Here is a 12,459-nt window from a genome sequence, read left to right on the forward strand (position 1 = left end):
TTTTTTTTAAATTAAAGCAAAAATACAAAACCTACCTTCTGCTGTGTTTATTCCTTTCCCTGTTACTGTGTCTGTTCGCTAGTACCACATGTTCCAGAAGGCCTCCGGAGGTGGTGACAGGAAATCCGTTACATTTTTAGTTAGCTATTTTAGTCGGTGGTGTTGGAACCGGCATCAGAACCAGTTTCTTTCATCTGCGGGTGGTAATTGCCGCAGGACCCGGATAATGGGACCCCTCAGCGCTTGTTACGTGTCCTCACAGCACTTGTGCCTTAACTCAGGCAAGTGGTCTGTTGCCAACAGGGACGGCATGCACTACAGGTTTTTATCACCCAATTACGAACTGCCACAATGCACTTTAATGTGAATTAATTAAAAGTTTAGAAATAAATTAGACAAAAACGGACAAAATGTAATCGTCTTTATAACTTAGCTATTTTAATAGATTTTACACCCAATCTTCTCATATATTCTTACACAGGGCCATTATCTCATTGTACATAACATTATATTCGCAGAATTCTTAGACAGTACAAATATATTAGACACAGAAGCAGCCATTTAAACATGGACATTTGGGAAGGAAAAGAAACATATTGCACGAGAATCCGAAAACGGTATTTGGGAAGGAAGAAAAACAGATTGCCACAAGAATCCGGAAACTGCAGGGTACCCCTGTGTTGGTAGTCCTCAGTAACCCCCAACTAGGAAAGTTGGAGAAAGTAGGTAGGGATCGAACTGCGGTCAAGTTACCCATTTTCCAGGGAAATAAGTCAGCCTTTGCAGCGTTTCAGCGATTGGGTGGGCAGTGGGCACACGTGCAAGGCAGAAGCCATTTTACAGCCGTGCAATGTGGAAAGTAGACTGGAGCACCGAAACCACGCAAGGTTTGCCTTTTCAGCTGCAGAGTGGATCCACCCTGCAGACTGCCACTCCCTAAAAAATAACACATTGTGGGGTGCGACTGCCACTCCCTAAAAAATAACACACATTGCGGGGTGTGTGTCAAGGTAATTTGCAAATTATCCTTCTTCCTCTCAAGCTTAACCAAATACAGATCTGCAGCGAGTGAACCTCCCGCCACCATGTTCTCTCATGTGCAGTGAGCGAACCTCCCGCCACCATGTTCTCTCATGTGCTGCGAGTGAACCTCCCGCCACCATGTTCTCTCATGTGCAGCGAGTGAACCTCCCGCCACCATGTTTTCTCATGTGCAGCGAGTGAACCTCCCGCCACCATGTTCTCTCTTGTGCAGCGAGTGAACCTCCCGCCACCATGTTCTCTCATGTGCAGCGAGTGAACCTCCCGCCACCATGTTCTCTCATGTGCAGCGAGTGAACCTCCCACCACCATGTTCTCTCATGTACTTGCTGAACTCCATAGTCACTGAGATTTACTAAGCTTGTCGGAGCAGCAGTCTTCTTTCTTGGTCACTGATTCTGAGCCCTGGTCTCAGCAAAGAGCCTGCCATCTCAGCAGCCTTTTGGCCAATGGCTTTCTATTATGACTTCATGATAACAAGCGCATAGATCACAAGTTGTCTTGGGTTGTGAGCAGGGATTTTCTTTTGTGCGTTTTACTTGCGTTTTCTTTTCTGGCATATTATGGGTCAGTTGCCCACAGAAGGCAAACTGCCCAGCTGGGGCTGACACCTGGTATGGCCTCTGTATGAACAGTCGCTGCTCATCAGGCTCATACCAGCTTGTGATCTGAGCAGTTTGCTCTATCCAACCTTCGCCTGCAGGAGCAGTACCCGAAAATGCCCGCGTGAACTTGACAAGTCACTAAATCCAGCCTGACCAGATCCCGGCCTCCGTGGGGCCCAGCAAGTTAGGCTGGACCCGGTTCTCATACCTTGAGACGTGACAAAATTCCCAGATGGAGGGGGCACGTTCCAATTCTCTAATGAGTTGAATAGACATTTAAGAGGGACGACAAAGAGAAATACATTTACAAATTACCTAATTGAGCGCCTCACAATAATCAGTTTTATTCATAAAGAATTAGGAAGTAGGTCTTCGATAACATGTGTTCAGCTGCCACGACAGTGGGGAAAAAAATTATCTGCACCTGAGGTACTCAATCTTGGAAATCGGATACCCTTGAAGAAAATCCTGTCCAGCCTTTTGCCAAGCGTGGTTAAGCAAGTGACCACCCCCCCACTGATAGGGATTGTCCAGGTTGCGCCTGACCAATCATGTGAAATGCCTTTATTACACATTTTCTTATAGGAGGCATCCCACGCAGTGAACACAACCGCCCATTGCCAGTGCTTGAAGTGGTGTCCCTGATCCAGGAACAGATACTCTCGCCAGAGGTGAAACACAGAGCCCCTGAGACGAAAATGGGCAAGAATGGCCAAAGTGTGAAGAGGAGTGCTCTTGGCCAAGGAGGTGAATTCACCCATCACTTCTGTGTTAACTAGGAACTTCTAGACTTAGCAGTACATGGTTGGCTACTACCTTCTCTTCTTGGTTCACACATCATTGCATGACCTGGATGCACTTCCCCTCCTAGCTCTAGTTCACCACCTCGCAAATTCCATTGACAGATTTGTAAGTCACTCTTTCAAGACACTGCCCCATTTTTTAGAGGTTCCCTTTTCTATGTGTGAGAGGTACGTACTTCCAATGGTACATTCCAGTACAATTTGCGGTCAGTGGCCTGGCACAGTACCGTTCGACGGGGGACTGGCCTAAAGAGAAATCAGGAGAGAACTGTTGCCTCCAAGAGGAAACTGGAGTGAGGCTACTTATGTTTCGGGAATAAATACTACACAGGCACTACCAACAAATCACCCAATAGTAAATTATTTCGCCCCCAAGTTCCCACTAGTCAGGCTCTGGAGCCAGTAGAGATGGGGATACAGGCATAAAGACACAAAGAGGAGGGGGAAAGAGTGAGAGAGATGGAACGACCACGAGACAGAAAGCAAGTGAGCGAATGAAAGTGCGAGAAAGGAAGATCAAGAGGAAGTAAAGGTGTGCATGGGCCAGAGGCAGAAACTGTAAGATCATGGCATTGTGGGGGGGGGGGGAGGGAGAGAGAGAGAGAGCGAGAGCGAGAGCGAGAGAGAGAGATATGTGGGGAGGAGAGAAAGCAAGAGATTATCCTTATAGAAGAAACCTGACGAACAATATACCTAATTCTCTACTGATTGGTGACAGTGAAAATGTGGGAAGTCTTGAAGTAGGGCAAGTCCCAGGGTCAGGCTCAGCTGACATGCCAACAATTTCCCTTTAGCGACCCACTAGACAGCACCATGCTTTGAGCCCGGCTACAATTGAACTCTGCTAGCCAATAGATCAAGGCTTCTTCTTCATATAGAGTCACTGTAATGCTGCAGGGTGTTGGAAAGGCTTGCATGTAGACAGTCAGAGCAGTGACTTGTGCAGTTCATCGTGGACTGAACACCTTGAAGGCTTCTGTGTTCATTTTGGGTTTCTCAGAACGACAAAGGTGCACGGTTGTATCCTCTATGCACTGGGCTTCTAAATGAGTCTGCATAAGGATGATAGATCAAGCATCGTTCCACCACCAGCACACTGCCCAAAATGCGGCATCAAACCGAAGCTTGAGCAGCTACATGTAAAAGTGTGAGAGTGGTTCAAATCCGGGTTTAATCTACGGCTCCTGTTGCAGGGACTGGCAAGGGTGCCAAGCATGAACTGAAAAACACACAATCCCTTTCTGTGAATGCCATCTCTGGCAGAAAGTGCACTCAGGAAAGCATCTCAAAAGCACAGAGGGGTTCAGTGACCAAGAATGCGGGTTTGGGCAACCTCCACTTAAGGGTAAGGAAGTAAGGTGACTGTCACATTCACAGTAGGGCATTGATCTGTTTCGGAGCATCTTGAAAGATTATAATCATTTCATGGGAAGTCAATGCCAATAAGAAGTTAGAGGAAGTCTCTTTGTTAGGCTTTTGCTAGCTAGTTATGGTGAGATGCACTCATGATCGGTCATTACTGAAGTTTTTAACCCTCGAGATATTAAAGTCCACTTGGTTGGTTGAATACTAGATTAGGAAGTGTTTGGTGTACTGCTGTATATCTTAGCTCAGGTAGGTTTGTTCAGGGGTCCTACATCCTCTTTCCGCAGCACAGATTTGTAGTTCTTCTATGGGCTTTGAAACTAAGTGCATAAGTGTCAGAAGATCACAGACTGTATGAAATTTGGAACTGCCACATAATGTGACTGGCCGACTATTTTGAGGGACCAGCGGGAGAGTTGTGCCCATTAAGGAGACCCTGCTTGCAAGTGGACGTTGTGAGATACTACTGCTGTGCCCAGAATCCGCCTCCCAACCATTATCCCTTATTGAACCATCTGGAGCTATTCCCATGGCCACCATTGCTAGGGTGCAAAGTGGCCTCTTTTCCAGACACCCGATTCATCACATAATTTAATGGTCAAAAGGTGCCAACTCTATTCTAGAAAGAATAGTCCTTCTTTTACAACAGTCAGAATTGTTGCCATGCTTCAAGCCTAAAATGTCCATGGTACCAGTGCCTATCGGGGAGGTGAGAAGACAAGACACGTCTTACACTTCAAGCTAAACTTTCATCCTACTGGGGATTGGTTGGGGGGGCACAAGACGTTGGCAGCAATATCATCATGACACACAACCAAGGAAAGGGTCTATCCATGGCCCGGCAATGGTTGGATCCATGAGACACTGGGCAAAGCCAAGTGTACGGGAGAGTGCCCTGCCAAGATGGATGCCCAATTGCGTCTTCCATCCTTTAGGGTGCCGGTCCACTGCAGAAAGGTTCCTGCTCGAGACCCAAGGTATCTCTAAACGTCAGCTTTTAACCTCGCTTCATGATTTTTAGAATGCGTTGGACAGAGCGAGAGAAGGAAGGCAGTTATGAAAGATAATGGTACAGGGAGAGCATTCAACAGTCGAATAGTCTTTGTGTGCACCATCATCCACCAGTCTGGTGCCCTATCGCCATGAATGGTAACAACGCTGAAAGAAGACAGAGCCCCTCGTCTCCCCAGCACACACCATGCACATGACCACCAAGCCGGAGGGAATTCCAAGGACTTCAGCAGGCACTGCATAGTGTTCTCTTAACATCTTGCCGTTGTTTCCCTACTGTACATCAGGCTTTTCCATACATCAAGCCCCCTTGTTCTCCAGCTGAAACGGCGCAGGCTTGCAATCTCTGTATAAAATATATATATAAAAATAATACTTCCATGCAATGCTAAAAACCTGTCTCTTGGTGCCGTGTCTTCCAAGGAAGGAAAGGTTCCTTCGGGTTAATCATGTTTCAATGGAGTACAGACACTTTGATGGCAAAAGCCAAGGGAGTTAGGAATTGCAATGTCTTTCGCATGCTTGCGTCGACCAGGAAAGGATTGTATCTCTTCATTAATGTGTATTTGTTGCATTCTTTCTTGCAGGCGATGCTGCTGGCTCGTTGCCCCATGCAAGTGCCCTTAGTTTTCAGTTTTCACTTTCTCCTGCCGGCGTTTCATGATCTCCTGGAGCTCCGACTCACCTTGGCTACTCTGGAAGGAAAGGAAACAGTTGTGAGCCACTCGAGATAGCAGACAGACATGATGGGGAACTCTGGAATGCAAACAGCCAAGTTTGTCGGTAGGGGAGTAGGTAGGGAAGATCCAGCTGAAATTAGCAAGCAAAGGCACACAATTGCCTGGCCCAATGGTACACTGCCACATTTACAGCGCCACCCCTTGCGCCATCCTTTTTTGTGCCCAATGATGGTGAAGGCACTCTTCATTGGTGATGCTTATAAGGCGTGCTGGGGGTATGCAGCGATAAAAATCGCTGCAAAAATGTAGCATGTACAAAAAATCATGGCATAAATGCTGTGGTTTGACCTGTTAAAGGTGTACCCTATTACACCATTTAAGGGGAGACACGGTTGCAGGGGTGTCCCCCGCACCTCTTTAATGGTATAATGGGTCCGGGGGTTGCAGGGGTGTCCCATGGATTGGGGCGGCAAAACCACAGCCTTTTCCCACGGCCATTTGTGCCGAGACTTTAACACATGGAACCGTGCTGGGAACAGGGAAGCATAAGCCAAGGGGAAATCTCTGAATCCACAGAGTGTGGGGGCGCACTTGTGCATGACAGATGAAGAAAACCTTTCTCTGGTGGAAAAGGTGGATGTTCTCGGGGAAATTAACATTGGATAATGATTTTCTTTTTAGCCCTCCTCACACAGCCCCCTTCTGCTAAATTACTGAATGTCCCTCTATGGGAAATCGGGGTCCTGGTATAAGATTACCAATTTGCACTCCTGTACGGCTGGTCTTCACTTCTTGTGGGATCTGTCTCGGCAGTATAAACTCATTTTACTCAGAAAGCAATCATAAATAAATTAAAGTGCAGAGTGCTACAAAAGAAAGCAGAACAGCCCTACTCCATGAAAGGAAACACACTATTCAATGCAGCGCACAGCAATACTACTTTCTCCATATTTACTTGAGTGTATTCTTTCTACACAGGATAAGCCCTTTCTCTACCAATCAAAATCACAGTTCATCTTTTTGGGAAAACCCCAAAATAAGTAATTATGTATCACTCATCCACTGTTTCACTAGGGCTGCCTGGATGTGTTCCCACAAGGCCTAACCATCTTACCTCCAGCTGGGATTTCTGCACTGTAATCTGGCTGTAGACGCGGGATCCTTCTTCTCCGCACACCTTCTTCAGCTCATCCTTGTTGAGGGAAAATATCTGAGCCCCCGTCAGTATCCCAAGCTGGATAACGGTTCTGCGGGAGAGACCAAGAGCAAACCATGGCATTGGTCAGGTTGGGTCTATAATATTAATTCAGAGAGAGGGCTTCAGGCACCGACCAAACTAGACCCAGGACACTGGCAAATCGGACCACTCACCATACCAGCAGAAATATGCTGCTGTCCTATCCCAACAGGAAGCCCCCATTTCCACAGAAAGCAGGATGGCCTTTGCAAATTACGTGAAATGCTGTAGCAGCTACCTTTCGGTGCGTTCCTCCCACCAGCTCAAGAGCCAAATAGACTTTCCAACCTCACCATCTATTTAGGCTCATATGTATTGAACCCCACAGTATTTCATACCCTTTATTTAGTCAGAAACCTAATTGCACTAGACTTAAATCTATCATGCCCCCTCTTTCACTCCCTCCCCCAATCACCTCATGCTTCCTCAATGCATGCACCTTTACAGGACCAATACTTGGCGACAACACTTCTGTTAGCTAACTTGGCAAACTCAGCATCTACCCCGATACATGTTTTATTTTCTTACAAACTGACCTGGTGGAAGCTTCCACAGTACTAGGGCCTGCTTGAGCAAATTTCCGGCCCATTGCACAGCCAATCACCAACATCTAGTACCCTGATTTGGCTGATCTAGATACCGCCACCATAGTACAACACAACTGAGCAGCACATAGTTGGCTCCTTTCATTAATCCTAATAACTCATTGGTTGTTACACATGCATCCGTACAACCACAACTATATCCCATCATCCTCATCCTTTTTGTCTCTTGTGGTGATTTATGAGATCTTGTCACTTCTGCCCAGAGGGGAGCCCTTCTCTGTGTGGCTAGGGAGGCGAGCCCACTATGCAACATTCCTGATCGGGGTGGCCGTAAGCCGGACCTCCCAGGGAGAAACTCCTGCCTTGGGGACAAGGACTTCCTTTCTGGGAAGGAACTCCCTAATCTTTTTTCCTATGAAGTCCCGAGACACTCAATATCCCAAGAAGTCCAACCTGAACAAACTACTGTTTGCTATGGTAACATCTCTTCTTTTATGAACAGTGGTAGGGTAAGATCAGGATAGTATTTTGGCACAGAGGACCGTCTCTTTACTTTGTACAACCACCCTGACGATTGATAGTTCGAGTTCTGTTAGGTAGGGCAAACCCTTTAGGTAAAGGGAAAGGTAGGTATTTTTTTCTTATTATTTAATATAAGTTTTTGGGTAAAAATGACACTCCTTTGCACGCCTTTTATTTCTGACATACAGGAGTCTGCCATCAGAATCTTTTCATTTTATTACAGTGTCCCTCTTCAAAATCATATCCCACCCCATCCCCACTTCTCCCAATCTTACCCACCGTTCTCCACAGAACAAGACAGGCATCACCCTTGTGGATTCACAATATGCTTAATAGTTGAACAAGGTTAGATGCCATAAAACCACTACAGTGTTGTTGGTCACAGTACAAATAGACAACATAGCATAAGCAGTCATCAGATCTGGCGTACCAAGTTAGCCATACCATGTGACCATGATATTGAGCCGAATCATAAGTAGGAAGAGAGAAGCTCGGGGTTTCGCTTTCCAGAATATCTCTATTAAAGAAATGGAAGACACCCTACGCCAACCTAAGACCAACTTCCTGTCCAGGAGACTTACTACCATATTAAATCATACTTACCAACGCTAAGCTTTTCACCCCTTTCCTGACAAGATTTGTCAAATCCTCCTTCTTGCACAAAGATGTGCCTAAATCTATCAAGGAAGTAGTAGCTACCCCCTTGATAAAAAACAAAAAAAACAGGCCTTAACCCAAAAGATCCAGCTAACCTGAGACCCATTACCAATATGTTATTTTTACTGGACAAGGCGGCAACAATGCAACTAAAATCTCACTTCGAGACCTCGGCCATTTTCGATCCCAACCAATCAGGTTTTAGAAGCCATCATGGAACAGAGTGCCTTGATAAAGCTCCAAACCCAAATGCTGGGAAGGCTGGAGGAAAGCAAAACGGTTCTGATCCTCCGGTCACTTTCGATTTGATGGACCACTCTCTCTTACTTAAGACATTAGCACCCACAGGGAAATGTTCGAGAGATGTCATTGAGTGGATAGAATCCTTTCTGGTCCGGCAGACAATCAAAAATCTGCTGGGTTGATGCATGCTCCAAGGCAGTTGCTATGCAACACAGAGTTCCTCAGGGGGGGCAGGCATCTCACCAGCCCGCTTTAATATCTACATAAAGCAACTATGCGACCAACTGGAATTTATTGGGCTGCACTTTACCAACTTTGCAGATGACTTCCAGTTAATAATGGATCTCAGTGTGGACTACGCTACAGATCAGGCAAAGCTCACTGCCATCTATTCCTCCATCCACGGATGGATGGTCAAGAACTGGATGTGCCTTAACGGTTCTAAAATCAAACTTATGATTTTCGGCACAAAGCAGGCAAGAGGCAAGCAGAGTCCTGCTTATTCTCCTTCCTAGTTGACAATAGTCCCATCTAAGTAGTGGAAAACGTAAAGACCTTCCGTACCGTAATGGAAGCATCTCTGAGCGCTGATGGCCATGTCAACAATGCAGTCAAAAAAGCTCAATACCATCTTAAGGTACCACGTCAAATAAATCCTTTGGTTTCACGTAAGAACTGCAAAACTCTGGTACGAGCAATCATTATGCCTTGCCTGAACTACTGCAATGTGCTGCTTGTTGGGGCAAGCAAGAAAAGCATTCATAGACTCCAGAGTTTCCAACATAATGCAGTGAGAGTAATTCATAAAATACCAAGGAAAGGGCAATTTTCAAGTTACCGCAGGGACCATCACTGGTTACCTGTCACTGAAAGAATACAATTCAAGAGCCTCTCCTTGACCCACAAGTGCCTTTTTGTTAAAGCCCCGGTGTACCTGAGTCAATCTTTAATAAGACATACACCGAGCAGAACATTACGTTCCAGCTCAGTGAATTTACTCATCGTTCCTCGAGTGAAGAGAATGGGAGGCAAAGGCAAATCCTTCCCGATCAAAGCCGCAAGGGCATGGAATGCCCTCCCAGAGAGACTTCCCAAGAAAGAAAGACTGATTCCGTTTAGAAGGAAGCTAAACACCTTGTTGCTTGGCTGATACTTCCCTGGCCTCTCCTGTTTCTGCATCCTCTGTCCTGCGTTATTGTTGTCGTGTTAAATGTTGCGCCTTGATGCCTGCGGGCAATGGCGCATTACAAGTAAATAAATAAAAAAATCATAATAACTGAAGAATAAAATGAGTTGTGGTGCCTGGCATTACATTTTAATCGCTTGAAATGAACTGTGCCTTCAACTTTATATTAAGTTTGCAGCCTTTTGGGTCTTTCTATAGTGCAAACGATTTCTAGTCCTCAAAATGGCATTGAGGACACCAAATATGTCTGCAATTAGAAGGGAGAAGAGAACAGAAATGGCAACTGGAGCCAAAAGGACAGCTAAAGTCACCTGGAATAATGAAGCCTCGTAGACGAGGAGGGGTCATTATTGTGGTATAAGGACCTGCCTCAAAATTAAGGCCTGAGGTGCAGCCAATGACCATACGTTTGGAAGGATCCATTTCCCAAGAGATAAGGACCACTTCCGAGGTCTATAAGCCTATCAGCACGCATTGCTAATAACAATATAGATTTTGTAGTTGTGGAAGTAAGCACAAAAGTTTAATAATGAATTAAGTAAATATAAAAAATGTGTTAGCGAATTAAAGGCTTTCTTTGGTATTTAAATAACAAGGTAGCGTCTAATTTTATTAACGCATTTTAATGTCACACTTGGGTGAACTGGAACGCTTTAAAATGGGCATGCATTAGCAGTATTGTAAAAGTGAAGCTTTACTGTATCGAAAACTGAAAGCATTTTTTTTCCATAATTCAGCTTTTACTTTAGGGAATTAAATTTGATGTTTCCTGTCATGTTGAATGTGCAGTGATAAAAGAGCCTGCCACAGAGAGAGTGCCCGATTCATGGGCATTTTTGCAGAGTTCCAAGAAACACCCTGATTCACAGAGCAGTGCAAAGTGACTTTGCACTGCGCTAAACATTCCTTGAATCAGGCCCAGAGTGTCTTGTTTTACAGATAGGAGTGCCAAAGTAGTGGTGCACATCTTCTCATGGAGTGCAGGCTCCGGGCTTTTTTGTGCAGTTTGCACAGCATTGGCGACATGATTTTATTGTTTTTCCACATGAGTGGAATATGGATGTATTTTTCCTAATTGGGTTTAGAAAATGAAAGCGGTACAAAGATTTTTCTGTTCCCTTGCCTGCTTCTAAAATCAGAAAGCCTGCAATGTAGACACTACCAGTAGTTATTGAAGGCATTCCGAGCATTTTGGTTGGCCAAGAGGAGGCCAATAAGGATCACCACGTGACAATCTGAGTTATTACATGAAATTGTCAAGTTTTCATTTATTGCTTAATGTCCATAAGGAGCTGCTGTCTTTCACCGGAGGACCAGCTGATGTGATGAGAAGCTGCAGGCAGAAATGTAGCCAAACGACCACTATATATCTTAACAATATGGGTATATTCTTAATTAATATGAACTAAATTAAACAGTTAACAACACAGAGGGAAACTGGCATATAATTTGAGAATAGCAGCATATGTCAGACTCACAGTTTGCTGAATCCCTTCGCCTCCAGCCACGCTTTCACGTCATCGGCGCTGGAATCGAACGTCAGCGGCATATATACCTGCTGCATTTTGCCCACCTTGAAGTTCCGTTGGGGGGGCTGTTTGTTCGCAATCTTCTTCACCAGCTCGTCGTTCACCTCGTCCATACTATGGATTAGTTCTGAAAACAGAAAGCGATGTTACAAGATAAGGATTGAGGAGGGAGTGTTGAAGGACTGGTGGAGGCACAATTAGAGTCTTCTGACTTCACATTGCAACACTAGCAACAGCACACCAGATCACAGCCCAACAGTCCCACCGCCCCCTCTCACCAACACAGTGGGCTCTTCCATCCACAGAAACCCCAATATGGCCTGTTCCTATGATGACAAGTTAATAACCCCCCCAGCAGTACACGTGGTGGTCTGCCTTAACTGGGAGGGTGCCTCGATTTCTTAGATTCCAGTGTAATCTTTGACTCAATAGGCATTAAATAGGTGCACTTCTTTAAAATGTTTTAATTTCCCTCGAATGCAAACTTATGTTCCCAAACTGTGACCATATCCCCCCCCCCCCCGACTCCCACTCATAAACCCATCCTCTCTGCTGAAAATGCATGGCTGGGAAGAGAAGGGATTCCGGGCCTTTCGGGAGCAAGGAGCTATGAGGGCTGGCCCCAATATCCTCAAAGTGGTGGCTAAACACAAACCTCACCACCGGGGAATGCAGCGGTGCAGATGACCAGCCTGCCTGAAGAACTTCCACAAGGTGCATCGCTGCCTCAGAGCATGGGTAGGCAGTGGTTCCTGTGGTTTAGGGGTGGAATGGGCCCTTTTAAGGCCTGAAGGGGCCCATCGATCTGTGCTTTGCCGACCACAGTGCATCACTTGAATATTTCCATGTGTCATGAATTTTCCCCTCCTTTTTTATCCCAGCATTGTTTTGATCATCACTAGCGCCCCCACCCCCTTCATCCACCATGTTATCTTACCATCACATCATGTCATGTCCTTGGACTGATTGTGTCCCCCGTGCTCACTGCCTGTGGATCGTAATCTGCATTGTGTTGCTGGTGCTCCCTGCTTGGGT

General features: G+C 45.7%; 1 protein-coding gene across 1 annotated transcript in view; it reads right to left on the minus strand.

The window, feature by feature from the left end:
* Positions 1-416: 416 nt before the first annotated feature.
* Positions 417-12,459, minus strand: part of EPS8L2 (EPS8 signaling adaptor L2) — a 473,245-nt gene continuing 461,202 nt past the window's right edge. The window contains exons 19-21 of the mRNA XM_069624038.1: positions 11,374-11,551; positions 6,620-6,752; positions 417-5,520 (exon numbers count right to left, since the gene is read on the minus strand). Of these exons, the coding sequence (XP_069480139.1) occupies positions 5,449-5,520; positions 6,620-6,752; positions 11,374-11,551 (383 nt within the window). The 3' untranslated portion in view covers positions 417-5,448. The remainder of the gene's footprint in view (positions 5,521-6,619; positions 6,753-11,373; positions 11,552-12,459) is intronic.

This window comes from Ambystoma mexicanum, chromosome 11, assembly GCF_040938575.1.
Source record: "Ambystoma mexicanum isolate Mex_15411 chromosome 11, UKY_AmexF1_1, whole genome shotgun sequence".
Classification (NCBI taxonomy): Eukaryota; Metazoa; Chordata; class Amphibia; order Caudata; family Ambystomatidae; genus Ambystoma; species Ambystoma mexicanum.